Source organism: Perissodus microlepis, chromosome 9 (assembly GCF_051167445.1).
Source record: "Perissodus microlepis isolate ML-2025 ecotype Zambia chromosome 9, ASM5116744v1, whole genome shotgun sequence".
NCBI lineage: Eukaryota > Metazoa > Chordata > Actinopteri > Cichliformes > Cichlidae > Perissodus > Perissodus microlepis.
Window position 1 is genome coordinate 31184306 of NC_140469.1, and position 17076 is coordinate 31201381.

Below are 17076 nucleotides of genomic sequence, written 5' to 3' on the forward strand. Positions count from 1 at the left end.
TGGAGGAGATCAAAACTCCAGACATCCAGAGGCCCTCAGAACACAAGAGACCAAGGAAGACCAACAGAGGGGCAGCCCTGCCACTATCCCAGAAAGAGCTGGGGAGAGCCCCAGATGAGGGGTCACTCAGCAGCTGCGGAGCAGAAGCCAGGGGGATGTTGCAGTGACGTGCCCATGAGCTCCGCCAGCAGCCAGCTGTGCCAGAGTGACCGAGCCCCAGGCCGAGAGGCCGAGGGCACCTCACCCACGAAGTGGCCCGAGTGAGCCCCAGGCTCCAGGCCCCGACAAGCAGCCACCAAGGAGTGAGCCAGTAGGTACCCGGATGCACATCCCCTGACACAAAGAACCACCAACGCACCGATGTCTGAGGGCGTCTGCCACTGGCAGGGGAAGTGGTGGAGGGGGGGGGATAGGCCTCCATACCATGGAGGGCCTGAGATGTCCCCAGAGAGGTGGCGTCTGATACCCAACCTGACATATAGACAGACATACAGGCACACGCAGATACAAACATCCACTCCCACCCTCATGCTCTCATATGCAATTACTCAACACTCACCCAACATGGAGACAGACATAAAGAGACACTGTACACACAATCACACTCCCCAAGCGTACTGTAAGCCCCCAGTCTAGGTACCCTTGCCCCTGGAGGGGGAAACTGCACCCAGACCCAGGTAGTGTTACCCTTTTCCCTGGGGTGGAGAGAAGCAGACCACCCCGACTCGGCAGCAGCAGGGAGGCCCCACATTCCAGACCCCAGTCGGACGGCCAACTCCTCCTCCCAGCCCCCCCGCTCCAACAGGCCGCAGGGGGTGTGTGAAGGCTCCAAACTTCCCTCCACCCGCTCATATGTAGTGTTGATGTATGTGTGTTCTAAGGTGCATTTAAAACCCAGGAGGGCATGGAGCTACCTGCCAGAGAGCAGCAGGTAAGCGCATAGCCCCTCCTGCTAGCCCTCGATGTCTACGTGTATTTAAAATTGGAAGGTGGGCAACGACGCCAGGGGTGAGGTGTACACCCTGATGGTCTTTTGGATTCCGTGTAGCGTGCCCACCCCCAAGATCCTATATGTATGTGATATGAGAGTGTGAGTAATGTGGATATCTAAGTTGTGGGATGAAATTGAGGCACCGGCAGCCAGAAGGGGACAGAGGGGGGGATGCCTCCCCTGCACCCTGGTGACACACCTTTACCCCAAGGCCCTGCATGTGTGGGTGATTGTGGTGGAGCGGGAAGAGGGAGGCAGCTGGAGATGGGGAGGGAAGGAAGGGAGGGGCACGTGACCCCTCCCTGGGCCCAGCTCCCCAGCTGACCCCAGTAGGCACCCCCATACTCTGCCCAGGCCCATCCGGACCGGGGCCCAGTTCAGCAGCGCCGCCTGGCCCCACAGAGCCCGGGACAGCCCACCCGACCCCACCACAGAAAACTGCACCCACCCTGTCATCCACTCATCTTCCAGACTACACAAGACAATAGACACCCAGGCTGAGAACTTCCTCCACCTCTCCTATATCTCCCCCTCCTGCAGAGTTAGTTCCTGAAGAGAGGAGACCTCCTGCAAGCTGTAACAGCCTCCCCCACCAGTTGAAGAGCCCCCCAGGTGGCTCGATGCACTGGCGACACTCTACGCCAGGGCTGGGCCCCCAGACACCCACCCACCCCAGCAACACACCAACCGGGACCCAAGGCCCCAAGGCCAGCCAGGGCCCCAGCCCAGAGACAGAGCACCCCCAGAACCCCACACCCGTCCCGGACCCACCCAGGGGCAGCCAGGCTACCAGGTCAGTAACCCACGTCCGTCAGCACAGACCTTCACCTAGCCCCGCTGCACACAGCCACGAGGAAACCGTCACCTAAGAGCCAACAGAGCCCTTAATAGGCCATGACCGCAACCCCGGGTTGAGTTCTCAAAGGAAGATGCTCCTGGGGAATCCCCCGACGCCCCAAGTAGGGCTGTTCGATATAACGATATATATCGGATGACGATATAAAAACTTCTATCGTTTCATTTTACGCTATCGTTTGTTTCGTGGTGTCGCAAAAAAAACTGTTTACCGCAATATTTTTTCATTATTTTGATGGTCACTGTAGTGGCTATATTAATTTCTTAAAGTTCTCTCTTTCTCTTATATTTAATATAACCACACTACAGACAGACAAGCGCTTGTTTTTATGCCTTGTGGTTAGCAACAACAATGGTAAAACCACCGCGTGTGTTTATTTTCCACATAAACCTTTCACAATAAAGCTCAAGATCCTGTCGAGACTTTTCAAAATAAACAGAATCACGTGAAAGATGCAGAGTATTTACGGATGAGAAGCAAGAAAGAGCCGTCAGGTGCTAAAAAATAAACCTTAGACTCAAACGTTAGAACAAGCTTTTCCCCGCAGCATGTTGTGTAATAAATACTCACAAAGAAAACGGCGGCTGTTACAACCTATGTCTAAAAATGTATCGTTTCATGCATCAGTTAAAACACTCGACTCCAGGTACGCGACGCCCAGCTGGAAACACTTCATGCAAGTTGAGCTGCCCGAGATTCACAGAATTTACAGAAAATGTTACATTTTTGTGATTTATATCGTTATTGGACGATAGATGTCTTAATATCGGGATATGAGATTTTGGTCATATTGCACAGCCCTAGCCCCAAGCCTGTCCCTACCCCCCAAACCAATCACAACAGCGAAGGTGGGACAAAACTATGACCCCCCCCCCCCACGCCCCCACTAGGTGATGGAGCTGATCAAAGGAGCCCAGAGCAATCGATCTGATGTGGTGGCAGAGGCTGTATCAATACTAATGTAATCTAATAGATAATTTCTGTATTGGTTAGAATTAAGATTATTTTTATTTTTCCAGTTCATGAGGACTGTTTTCTTGGCTATGCATAGGGCAGTGAAAACCATATGGGCTATATTCTTTTCTGTAGTGACATTAATTGACAATTAATTGAAGACTGGGATTTCTAATTAAATAAAAGGCTAGGAAGTGATATTGATTCATCTGTTTTAGAAAACATTCTGTATATTTTGGAAAGTAATTTTGGGGTTTTAAGAGTAAGAAATTGTACCACACTTGGTGGTGTTTGTAGTTCAACTTGACCCGATTAAAAAATTTTTTTCATTATGGATTTAATTTGTTGATATTCTAAAAATCTTTTCTTGTTGATCCCATATTGTGTAACTAGTCTGTCAAATGGAATAAATTCTCTACCTTCTAATATATGTTCTAAATATTTGATTCCTTTACCACTCCAATCTGGAAAGTTTATCAATATTATTGTTTTGTAATCTGTCAGGGTTGTTCCAGATAGGTGTACGTTTGCATGGGATTAATGAAGACTGTCATTTTTAGAAACTCCCACCATGCTGTCAGAGAAGAGCTGATGCTGACGCTTTTGAAGCATTCATGTCGTTGGATGTTTGAGCTGATAAATGGTAGGTCTGAAATCTCTAGATTATTGCAAAGTGCTTGTTCTACATCTAGCCAAGGTTCATCTAAGAGAGTATATTTTAGCCATCCTGAGATAAATTGAAGCCTGTTGGCTAAGAAGTAGTGCTGAAAGTTAGGTAATTCTAATCCTCCTTTATCCTTGGTCTTTTGTAGTGTTTTTAAGCTTATACGTGGTGGTTTATTTTTCCAAAGGAATTTGGACATATATGACTCTAGAGATCTGAACCAATCTTGTGGCGGTTTAGTTGGGATCATTGAGAATAAATAGTTTATTTTTGGCAAGACCATCATTTTTATAGCGGCGACCCTTCCCATGAGTGATATGGGTAGACATTTACATCTAGCCAGATCACCTTCTACTTTCTTTAAAAGTGGGATATGGTTTAATTTAGTTAGATCTGCAAGCTTGGGAGAAACATTAATGCCTAAATATTTTATATTTCCCGATTGCAGTGGTGTAGAAGAGGAATTATGGAAGGAGCAATTAATCGGAAGGACTGTAGATTTTGACCAGTTAATTGAGTAATCTGATATTCTTGCAAAAAGAGTTTATCGATTCAATCACCTCAGAGATATTAGTTTGTGAGTTTTGGAGAAAAAGTAACACATCATCTGCATAAAGGCTGATTTTATGTTCCACGTTCTTGCATTTTATGCCCTTAATTACTGAATTCTGTCTAACTGCTGCTGCTAGTGGTTCAATAAAAATTGCAAACAGTGAAGGGGAGAGTGGGCATCCCTGTCTGGTGCCCCTCAGGAGACAGAAGCTGGACGATGTTTAGTCATTTGTTCTGACACAAGCTGTCGGGGAGTTGTATAATATTTTTAACCAGTTAATGAAAGAGGTTCCAAAACCAAATTTGTGTAAAGTTGCAAATAGAAATTTCCAGTTAACTCTGTCAAATGCTTTTTCTGCATCTAAAGAAAATATTGTATTTTCAAGGTTTTTACTGTATGAATAGTCTATCAAATTAAGTAATCTACGTGTATTTGTTGATGAGTGCCTACCTTTTATGAAACCAGTTTGGTCAGGATGAATTAAGAGGGGGGTTGTTTTCTCTAATCTCCTTGAGAGCTTTGCAGATTATTTTAAGGTCTACATTTATAAGGGATATTGGACGATAGCTTGAGGGATATACAGGGTCTTTGCTTGGTTTTAGCAGGAGATTAATGTTTGCAGAATTCCTATTTGATGGAATTCTGCCCTTTTCTTTGATTTCCAACAACGTTCTGTAAAAACCTGGTGCTAGAATCGTCCAGAATTCTTTGTAGAATTCTGCAGGATAGCTGTCTGGACCTGGAGCCTTATTATTAGGCATGCTTATCAGGGCTTCCTGGAGTTTACCTGGCGTCAGTGGTGAATCCAGTGCCATTGCTTGAGTGTCTATTTTACCTCTCATCACAGCTTTCCCTGCTTCCCATAGAACAGAAGCTGATGTTCCAGGAGTGTCATTAAATTCTAAATATGAAGTCCACTCTTTTTTAAAATATTTAATAAAGTCTTCATCTTTAACCAGTGATGTATTAAATCTCCAGTTTTTACTTGGCGTAGTATTATTCTTGAGCATTAGTGTTAAAGATACAGGAGCATGATCACCAGAGATGGGCAGTAACGCGTTACTCTAATCTGATTACTTTTTTCAAGTAACGAGTAAAGTAAGGGATTACTATTGCAAAAACAGTAATTAGATTACCGTTACTTTCCCGTAGGAACGCTGCGTTACTGCATTACTAAAACCGTGATTTTTTTTTTTTTTTTTTTTTGCGAGAATGTCTCATGACAGTGACGTAAGCGAGTGCGACGTTCGTGACAACAGCTGTGTGCAGATCAACAATGGATCATATATGGAGTGCGCGAGAGAGTATGAGCGTGCAGCGTTTAAAGCGTGGAAGTACTGACCTTACTTTGAGTTTGATTCCATAAAAAGTGACAAAAACATTAGCGTCCGTTGTGCGTGGGAAGAAAACTTCTTTTTACGCAGAAAAAAACCCCTAAACAAGCTCCGAGTGCGCAACGACGTAATGGGAAATTCACAGAGAAACTCGCGGATTCTTCAACTGACCGCTGCGGTCAGTTGAAGAATTAGTTACTGATTACTTTTTTCAAGTAACTTGACCAACACTGATGATCACTGACAGCTATAGTGTGAATCTCAGTGTCTGAAATGTCACTCAGCAGTGAGCTGCTGACCAAAAAATAATCCAGACGAGAGTAGGAGTGATGAACATGTGAGAAAAAAGAATATTCCTTACTGTTGGGGTGAAGGAGCGCCATGCATCGCAAAGGCCAAAGTCGCTCATATACTGTTTGATTATATTTGTGGACTGCCAATTACGCTGAGTTCCTGCTGTATTGAGCCTATCCATTTCTTCATTTAGTCCAAGGTTGAGGTCGCCTCCAAGAACAAGTGTGTTCAGAGAGTGCACTGAAAAAAACGTAAAAGAATGAGGGATCCTCAACATTTGGACCATATACACTTACAATACATAGCTTTTTATCAAGTATAGATAGTTTAATGATTAAGAATCTGCCCTCTGGATCTATAACTGTATCGAGTACTGTGAAATTATTATTTTTATGTATTAAAATTTCTACTCCCATTTGTCTAGAATTATAACAAGCTGAGAACACATTAGGAAACTCAGGTGTTTTAAGTTTATTCGAAGGTCTGTGGGTCTCTTGTAAAAGGACAACATCTGCCTGTAGTTTTTTGAGTTGGTTAAATATTTTTAACCTCTCTTCTCTGGAGCCAGCTCCATTTACATTCCATGTAACAAACCTTAGTGGGCCCATAGATATCTGTGTATAACTAGGGGTGTACACTGTTTGTGTCGCTTAGACAGGTGGAGAGAATACATCACTTGTTCGTAAATAAAGAGAAGGAGAGAGAGAAAAAAAAATGTGTGGCGAGATGCTCCCTGAGTCTGACTATGTGTGTGCATATTTACTAATATGAGTGTGCTTGGCTTAAGTGTGTGTATCCTGTACGCCTGTACGTCTGTGTGCGCTGTCTGACTGATGTAAATGTCCTGCCGTTGAGCGCATGATCGTGCTGTGCGTATGTGTCGAAATAAAGGATGTTGTTTGTGGATGAGTCTGGAAGCAGGTGATCGAAGCAGTGAAAGAAATAAAGAAAGAAAGCAAGGACAAGGGTGAGCAGCATAAAAACAAGAGGGGGAAAAAGAGAAAAAAAACGAGAAGGAAAAAAACCCGGAAACACTGCAATTAAACCATTGACGGAGAGTGACGGTGTTAATTCTGCTATAATATCACACTTAAGGTGTGATTTGATACTGGTAAGTTAAACACAAGTTAGTGTAAGTGGATAGGGAAAGGGTGTAGCGCAGCGGTCCTCAACCTTTTTTGCGCCACGGACCGGTTTATGCCCGACAATATTTTTCACGGACCGGCCTTTAAGATGTCACGGATAAATACAACAAAATAAAACTAGTACCGGTACCGAAAAAAAGAAGATTTATTCATAACACACGTGAAAAGACCCAGGAAAACAGTGTTAACGATAAAAACAATAACAAAATAACGCTGAAAACCGATAAAAACCATACATTTCACACCTGAGCCTCAACTCTCGCGGCCCAGTACCAGTTCGAGGCCCGGGGGTTGGGGACCGCTGGTGTAGCAGATTCTTATCTGGTGTGAAGTTAATACAGCCACGGAGTGATGACGGGGTCGCGGTAAAGCTGTCCATCCACATAGAGCCGGTCCACAGCGATGACAGCGCGGGAGCCCTTCTGGATGAAGCCACGTCAGATTGGGAAGAGGACCCTGCGTCGTTCCAGGATCTCTTTTGGGAACTGCCGATTCTTTGATTTCTAAAAGTAGCTGGTGATTGTACACATGTAGACCAAGGGCGTTTTGGGCTAAAATAGAAAAGGATAAAGCTAGTAAAAGCCAAAGCAAAGCTAGCAGAGTTGACTGACGCAATGTCAACAGACGCGTCACCGTGCATACTGCTGCCGCCGTCTTGCCCCCAAAATTAGCGCCCCCCCCCCTTTCAGCCTTCGCACCAACTGAGCAGTGGAGAATAACACCAACAGGGGCAGTAAACAGAGCTAACTAGGAGCAGCTAGCTAGCCCAACTCAGCAGAGGTTTTCCCAGAGCGATGAAGAGCGTAAGAACTGAGGGATGATTGTGATGACAGGGGTGTATATTTGCATGTCGGGCTGTGCACACGTCATCACAGATCATCTGCCTTAAAGGCGTGAATAAAGGTTTCCTCAGCCAGGCGTGATATCCCATACCCCGTGTGTTGTACCGAGTGTATTGACTGAAAAGAAACTACTTCAACCTTTGGTTTAAAACTACTGTTAATGGAGGAAGTTTGAAGGTTGAGTGTGTTCCACGACTGCATTTCACTCACTGCCTCTCTTTGTATCTCTGTCACTGCAGGACCAAAATGGAGCGAGACGTCAGCGCTCTCAGGAGGCCGACAAACCTCACAGAAGAAAGGGACAGAAAAAATACAGCTGTGATGAGTGTGGGAAGGATTTTACCCAGGCTGGAAGCTTAAAAATACACCAACTCATCCACAGTGAAGTTAAACCATACAGCTGTGATGAGTGTGGAAAGGATTTTACTTATGCTGGAAGCTTGAAAAGACACCAACTCATCCACAGTGGAGTTAAAGCATACAACTGTGATGAGTGTGGAAAGTCATTTACCCTGGCTGAACACCTAAAATCACACAAACCTGTTCACAGTGGAGTTAAAGCGTACAGCTGTGACTTGTGTGGAAGGTCTTTTACCCATGCTGGAAGCTTAAAAAGACACCAACTTCTCCACAATGGAGTTAAAGCGTACAGCTGTGAGTTGTGTGGACAGTCTTTTACCCTGGCCGAACACTTAAAAACACACCAACTCATACACAGTGGAGTTAAACCATACAGCTGTGGTTTGTGTGGACAGTCTTTTACCCATCCTGGAAGCTTAAAAGCACACCAACTCACACACAGTGGAGTTAAACCGTACAGCTGTGGTTTGTGTGGACAGTCTTTTACCCAGGCTGCACACTTAAAAAGACACCAACTCATACACAGTGGAGTTAAACCGTACAGCTGTGACTTGTGTGGACAGTCTTTTACCCGGGCTGGAAACTTAAAAAGACACCAAGTCATACACAGTGGAGTTAAACCATACAGCTGTGGTTTTTGTGGACAGTGTTTTACCCATCCTGGAAACTTAAAAGCACACCAACTCATCCACAGTGGAGTTCACGCGTACAGCTGTGACTTGTGTGGACAGTCTTTTACCCGGGCTGGAAACTTAAAAAGACACCAATTCATACACAGTGGAGTTAAACCGTACAGCTGTGACTTGTGTGGACAGTCTTTTACCCGGGCTGGAAACTTAAAAGCACACCAACTTGTCCACAGTGGAGTTCAAGCATACAGCTCTGATCACTCTGATAAAGCTTTTACTCATAGTAGCAGCCTACAGAATCATCAGGTTACCCACTCTGGATTCAAGGCGTACAGCTGTCACATTTGTGGAAAAACCTTCCGCTGGCCAGGCAACCGAAATATTCACCTACGCATTCACACCAAAATTGATGTTTGCTGCTGTGATCAGTGTGGCAAAATTTGTGTGACATACAAAAACTTAGAGCAGCACATGTTTTCCCACACTGAGGAGAGACCTTATAAATGTGACCTGTGTGAGAAGACTTTTAAATCTCCACATTACCTCAAATCACATCAAAAGATTCACAGCAGAAAGAAACTCTAAAAGTGCAGTTACTGTGAGGTATGTATTTTTCTTTTTACAGTTATTTCGAAGTATTATGTGAATGAAATTTAATTTCAAAGCTTAAATGAGACATGAAAACTTCACATACAGAATATTGAGTAACATCTGACACAAATCTCCTGAAACTTTCCTGATTTTGGAAAAACATAAAGTTTTAAAAGCTTCTCTCATTTCTAACATTTACACTCCAATGGATGCATCGGAGAGCAGCTTGAGGTTAGTATCTTTTGATATGCAGAGTAGAGCATCCAGGGGTTTAAACCACCAATCTTCCCATTAAGTAGATTACCTACAAATTAAGAGTTATTGTAACCCAGTAAGCTGAGTGTTATAATGTAAAAAGTAAAATGTGGACGTTGGCAGAGCTGCTCTTTATTTCAGGCAACGTTCAGGATAAAAATGTTGAAGCAATTCCCTGACTTACACTGTTTTTGTGTCTTTGTTTAGAAGCAGAGCGACACAGATGGATCCAGTTCTCAACCCTGTCGTCACTGTGGTGGTGGGAAAGAGTTTCGCTGTGATCTTTGTGGAAAAACTTAGTCATTTAAAGAGCCTAAAAATACGTCAACGCAGACACACTGGAGACGAAATGAACTACTGCAAAGAATGTGGGAGAGGCTTCCCCACATCAAGTAAATTAAAGCAACATGAACTCTGTCACAGTGGGGTAAAAAAAGCACGTCTGTGACCAGTGTGGGTCATCCTTCATCAGTGCAGGTAATCTTAAAGAGCATAAGAGTGCACACAGGAGAGAAACCATACAAGTGCAGACACTGTGACCAAAGGTTCTCACAGTCAGATATTCGTAACCTTCATGAAGATACACACATTGAAGAGAACTTCAGCTGTGACCAGTTTGACAAGAGCTTCAAGAATCTCAGCTCATACTCTTCTCACAAACGATCCCACGCTGTAAATAAACAGTTTCACTGTTACCAATGTGCAAAAACATTCACTTCATTATCTGCTCTGCGCAAACATCAGCGTGATCATGCAGGACTGAAATCACTGGATCACAATGAATCTGAAGAGACAGAAAGATCCTCTTCTGGTTTCAGGGTCAGACTTAAAAACCTTGAGATCAGGCTCCACAGAGTTCAGATGGAGTCTCCTGTAAAGAGTGCAGCTGATGTCACACTTGGATCTGATGAGGTAGCTCTGCTTTCTGGACCTGCAGTGAATAATCCTAAATGTTACAGTTAGGAAACTACAAGTGTATATATATGTACATCAAGTTTATCTTTTTCTTTTCTTTTCCTTTGGATAATTTTACAATGGTATTTATTACACGGCGTGCTGCGGGCAAAAGCCTGTTCTAACATTTCAGTGTAAGGTTTGTTTTTTTAGCACCTGACGGCTCCTTTCTGCTTCTTGTCCGTAAACACTCTTCATACTCTTTCACAGGATTCAGTTTATTTTGAAAAGTCTCAACAGGATCTTGAGCTTTATTGTGAAAGGTTTTTGTGCAAAACAAACAAGTGGACTAAGGACAGCGTTAGTAAGTACAAGAGATGGACCGATCCGATATTACGTATCGGTCCAATACTGACCTAAATTACTGGATCGGATATCGGAGAGAAATAAAAAATGTAATCCGATCCATTAAATATCTAAAAAGCACCTCACAGAACTTGCGACATGGCACAACTCTGCTCATAACCATAGCACATCGGAGCTGTATGCGTCACGTGATAGAGCAGCTGTGGCGTGGAAGACCTGTCGGCGGTCTGATTGAGCATTTGGAGCCTCGCTACCAAACCGTCATTTCAGTTATCCCAGAGAGAAGTAAAGCAAGTGTGTAAGTTCATCTCTGAATGTTTGTAAAGCATTCCAGCGTTAAGCTTAACAACCGATATATGGAGCGACTGCCTCTTCTCTCTCCCTCCCTCTCCTGCTGCTACTTCAATCGTGAAACTGATTAATGATCAGCTGATCGGCTTTTCTGTCACAAGTCCATCTCTCTTGTTTGTTTTTGGCCCACTTCGCGCCAGAAAGAGGAAACCAGCGGCTGAACAACAGCAGCACGTTTAAGCTTGATAATCTGTTGGTAGAATTTATTTAATATTACTTTCTACACCAGGATCTTTTTCTACGTAGCTGACGGCTGGTAACTGTGCAGGGGCGGATCTAGCAAAGTTTAGCCAGGGGGGCCGATAGGGCATGAACAGGGAAAAGGGGGCACAAAGACATACTTTTCTTTCTTATTCTCTTTTAAAATATCTAGCGTTTAATAAATAATTATCTGAATCTAACACCCAAAGTTTTAATCTGATGTAAAATGTATAGAAGTCCATTACTGTATATAGTAACTGTTAAGTCTAATATACCCTAGTAAGCTATAGTACTTTTTCCTTTGGGAAGGTACCATATGTGCAGTCTGCAGTTCTGTTGAAGAAAGATGTTGAATCTATGTAATTATTCTTGAAAAATAATTAATTTCTGTACATTTTTTTTTCACACTGCATCAAATTAAAGTTGATTACGTCGATTAAGCATCATGAGGTGGGGGGTGGTTCCCTATTTTTTTTTTTTTTTTTTTTTTTTTTTTTTTTTTTTGCTGGCAGTTTGCCATCCCATATCCCATTAGTTAGGCTGCTTACTCTTTAACATACATGAATAGGGAGGATGGAGCAGGTTTAAGTTTATTAGATTGATCAGTATTGCTGAACTATGAAATATTTTTTGGGTGCAGTGTATTTATTGCATACAGGCATAACAGAATAGCTTTAGTAGGGTTTTTTTAAAACTAGAGTTTGAACTTATACAAAATGCAGCAAGATATTAAAAAACAGTTTTTTGATTAAAAAACACACTATATCTGATTCATATCGGTATCCGCTGATATCCAAATTTATGATATCGGCATCTGACATAAAAAAAAAAAAAGCGGTATCGTGCCATCTCTAGTAAGTACTCTCTGCTTATGACCCAAAAAACAAAAAAACCCACAAAAAAACAGGAAGTTTTAGGAGTGACGGCGAGAGAGAGAGACAGCAGAAAAAGAGAGAGCGAGTTCTGAACAACTCAGAACGAGTCCTCAGAACAAATAAAATCAATATTCGAACCCAAAGTAAAAACAAGATCCAGTGTGTGTCCTTTGTTATGTGTGGGGCCTGACACATGCTGCGTAAAATGAAAATAAACCATAATGTTGATAAAACTTCTGGCAAAGACGTTGGAGTCATCATCAACATGTAGGTTAAAATCCCCAACTAAAAGCAGTCTGGACAACCTCATAGTAGAGGACAGGAAGTAGGTGATCCAGGAAAAGAAAAAAAGGACACAAAGACAAAGGTGTTCTACTAAGTTGAGAGCAGGACACTGTGCAGACCAGTCAAGTTCTCCCACACCAAACTCGCTTTATGGACCTTGCTTTGTGCACTGGTGCACAGTCATGTTGGAAGAGGAAGGGGCCATCCCCAAACTGTTCCCACAAAGTTGGGAGCATGAAAATGTCTGCTGAGCTGGAAGCAGCCGGAAAGCTGTAGAAGCCCAGAAGTGGAATGTGGAAGTTAATAAACACACTTGTCCTGTTTAAAAAAAAAAAAAAAAAAAAAAAAAAATGACAGGAAGTAGCTGAACTCCAACAAAAATAAGCTGTTTGGGCCCGCTGGACGATTCACTACAGCACAATAAAAAGGATCCTTATTTCCGACAGAAAATATCCAATTTTCACTGAGTGGCAGTTGAAACGGCCCTGAAATGCCACAGCGAGACCTCCCCCACGCCCAGATCCCTGAGGCTGGCTGATGAAGGAATAGACATTCGGGCACAGTTCAATGAGGGACGAATAGTCCAAGTCCCGCTGCCAGGTCTCAGTCAGAAATAAGAAGTCCAGTTTTTTAGAAGATATAAAATCGTTAAGCATGAACGACTTATTAGTCAATGATCGGGCATTAAAAAGCACCATGTTCAGCGGGGTGGAAGGATCATTTTTAGCAGAGGCTCGAATTATTGGACGTAAATACTCACCAGTGGCGGTCCTAGCCTGTTTGGCTAGGACCGCCACTGGTGAGAATACACCTCCCTATCTCCTTACCTTTTGTTTTCATGCTGATATCAGCTTTAACCAACACAATAAAGTCTCTTTTTATTGTTGTGTAGTGTGAGATTATTATATTATCTTATGCCACATTATACCCCTAATTAAAGATTGTGAAATTATTATGTAGTTTTAGTTTCCATTATTCTCCTGACTTAGAAGAAGGTGATAACTATTACATTTATTAAACTGAGTTGTATTTCATTAGACTGCTGACTTATTGTGAATGGATGATATTGTTTTATGATGCATGTTACTGCTGCGTTATAAGAAATATTGTTTTCAGAGAGTCATGGCCTTATTTGTCTGATTAGAAAAGAACAGAACATACTGCACAGGAAGCCAAGGTCATAACTTAGGCTCACTGAGAGAGAGAAAGAATGTGGATGTTTAGGTTTTATGACTTTGGAGGGGGGCTGAAGCTATAAGAATGTGAGAAACGCTCAGACACTTCAAGATCAGGCGGACACCCTTCCGCGCTCATCTCCCCTCCGGGTGGTTTATGCTCAAAAGTGTTGTATGGAATAATGAGAATTGTATGGAATAAAATGATTGTTGATTGTGCATTTATGTGTTGTCCTTCCTTCAGCCCAAAGATGAAAGAATTGGGAGAATTTAACAGTAGAACACGATTTTATCACACGCAAGGCCATGGAAGCTCTCCTATCTGAAACTGTGTTCTGTGAGCAATATACCTTCAACTCTCCCTAATAAGGGCATGCTGTCGGTTTCATAGCATTTATCAATTTTTACCCACCAAGTTGACAACATCACTCTCTCACTCTCTGTGGGCAGAGCAAGAAGAAGGCTTCCATATCCTGGATTTTTCCAAACATGATCCGAAGCCTCGGCGCAGTGCGGCCCATCCCTCATCTAAAGGTAAGCACCGAGCTAATGAGGTCTTCTACTGCTCTCCTCGGTGTCTGTTCACAGTTTATTGTGAACACGTTGAGAGAAGAGTGAGAGAGTGTTTGGAGAAAAACACCAACTAATCATTAGCTCAGCATGCTGGGAGACGTTGAGCGTTTTCTTGCAGAAATTTGGAGCAGAAAAGTCTTGTCATTGTTCCTGCAGCTGTTTTTCTGCATGCACCAAACCTCTACGGCCTCAATTCTATTTGAAGTGATAACAGGAAATCTGATCTACAGCTGCACCCTATCATCTAAACAAACTTGAGCACATTTTATTTTAGTCATTGTTTTCTTCTACTTGCAGTACAGAAAATATCAACATAAGTAATCAGTTGGCAGTAGGGTGAATCTGTGATTAGTTAGTGTGGTCTGAACAACTTCTTCTTTGATTGGGTGACAGCAGTTGAAAGTAATTGGATGTGACAATCATGGGGAGGGCCCTGAATAATGTTAAGAAAATGGCATTTTAAAAGCTGTCACAGTTGGCACTGAGCTCTGGAAAAATTGACGTTTTTACTGGTCTTTGAACGCCGCTTTTTCTGCCAGGCAGAAAGCAAGGGTTTAAAGCCGCCCACTGGTGTAAAATCGGCGTTCTCACTTTTTACATGTCGATTTTACGTCATTGATTGAGGCCACGAGGCTGACCTCAGCGAAGATCAGAACGCAGTTATTGCTCTGTTAGTTTCAGCATCAAAGATCTGCAGTGACAACCAGAGGTGTGGCCTCGAGTCACATGACTTGGACTTGAGTCACATGACTTGATGTCATTTAGTCATTTAGTTTATGACTTTAGACTTGACTTGGACTTTTAAACCAATGACTTGGGCTTGAACCTGTTTACTTCAAAGACTTGAGATTTTACCCCAAATCTAAAATGTAACACACATATTACATAAAAAGTGCGCACTGTTAATTCATTTCATTCATTCTTACCACACTGCGTACTTATGTGTGCGTGAGCTGTATCACAGCCAATCAAATGAACCAGATTTTGTTTTTAAATAACAAAAAACAAACGGTCAGGCCAAAAATGCCCTTGTGATTCATTTTTTTCAGGTAGATAAACTATGAAGTAGTGTGTGTGTAGCCGGAAACACGTGACCTCCACAGTAGGCGGAAATACGTTGCTGCATGGATCATCGACTGCGGAAACCTTGCAAGTTGATCGTAAAGGTTAGCACAGAGTCTTTCATACATAAATTTGCCGTTAATAATTATATAATTCTAGGAATCTTCTACTTTGCTTACACTGATTACGTTGGCACTTTGTTAGCGTTACAACAACGGTCAGACCCCAGAGGTATCTAAACTTTATGTCTGTGAAGGTTCTCAGTCATCCAGGTCATCGTAGTCAAAGGAGCTTGCAAAGAAAAGCGTCTGGACTTATTTAAGTTACTTGAAGACGTTTCACCTCTCATCCGAGAAGCTTCTTCAGTTCTAAGGTCAAATGGTGGAGAGTCCCAGATTTAAACCTAGTGGGAGTATCCCCCCACAGAGGGACAAAAGGACCCCCTGATGATCCTCTAATCGCCTGAGCCAAGGTGTGAAACTGGGTGTGGGTCCCAATCAGCCAGAGTTTCGGGTGTGTTCATTGTGAAACCTGGCCCCACCTTATCATGCGAATTCCTGAGGTCAGATGGCCCAGGATGTGAGTGGGCGTTAAGGCGTCTGGGAAGGGATCTCAAAACTGGATTATAGATGGCAGAGAGTTGGTGTCGTAAACCCCCGCCTCTGTTCAAAGATGGTCGCTCACAGTGGACATAGATGGCTTCTTTCACTCCTCTTTCAAACCATCTGTCCTCTCTGTCCAAAATGTGAACATTGGCATCCTCGAAAGAGTGTCCTTTATCCTTAAGATGCAGATGGACTGCTGAGTCTTGTCCTGTGGAGGTGGCTCTTCTGTGTTGTGCCATGCGCTTGTGAAGTGGCTGTTTGGTCTCTCCAATGTAGAGGTCTGGGCATTCCTCGCTGCACTGTACAGCATACACCACATTGTTAAGTCTGTGTTTTGGCGTTTTGTCTTTCGGGTGAACCAGTTTTTGTCTGAGCGTGTTGCTGGGTCTGAAATGCACCGGGATGTCATGCTTGGAGAAAACTCTCCTAAGTTTTTCTGATACACCGGCTACATAGGGGATGACAATGTTGTTGCGTCTGTCCTTCTTATCCTCCCTCGCTGGTATCTGGTCTTCTTTTCTGTGCCTCTTTGCTGACTTTAAGAACGCCCATTTAGGATAGCCGCACGTTTTGAGTGCTTCCTTTACATGTGTGTGTTCCTTCTTTTTTCCTTCAGGCTTAGAGGGAACATGTTCTGCCCGGTGGTGTAGGGTCCTAATTACTCCAAGTTTGTGTTCCAAAGGGTGATGGGAGTCAAAGAGGAGGTACTGGTCCAGTACCTCCTCTTTGAGGTATACGACACCAACTCTCTGCCATCTATAATCCAGTTTTGAGATCCCTTCCCAGACGCCTTAACGCCCACTCACATCCTGGGCCATCTGACCTCAGGAATTCGCATGATAAGGTGGGGCCAGGTTTCACAATGAACACACCCGAAACTCTGGCTGATTGGGACCCACACCCAGTTTCACACCTTGGCTCAGGCGATTAGAGGATCATCAGGGGGTCCTTTTGTCCCTCTGTGGGGGGATACTCCCACTAGGTTTATATCTGGGACTCTCCACCATTTGACCTTAGAACTGAAGAAGCTTCTCGGATGAGAGGTGAAACGTCTTCAAGTAACTTAAAGAAGTCCAGACGCTTTTCTTTGCAAGCTCCTTTGACTATCTAAACTTTAGTAAGGAATGTGCACTTTTGACACCTCTGGTTAGCATTTAGTGGTCAGTTTCAAACGTATTTTTGCTTGTTATGAACAAATTCACTTCACTGCTTTTCACTATC

General features: G+C 43.3%; 1 protein-coding gene across 1 annotated transcript in view; it reads left to right on the top strand.

Annotated features, from left to right (window-relative positions):
* Positions 1-13834, top strand: part of LOC146380840 (uncharacterized) — a 36495-nt gene extending 22661 nt beyond the window's left edge. The window contains exons 3-4 of the mRNA XM_084939873.1: positions 7873-9225; positions 9676-13834. Coding sequence (XP_084795999.1) covers positions 7873-9207 — 1335 coding nt within the window. The 3' untranslated portion in view covers positions 9208-9225; positions 9676-13834. The remainder of the gene's footprint in view (positions 1-7872; positions 9226-9675) is intronic.
* The last annotated feature ends 3242 nt before the right edge of the window (positions 13835-17076 follow it).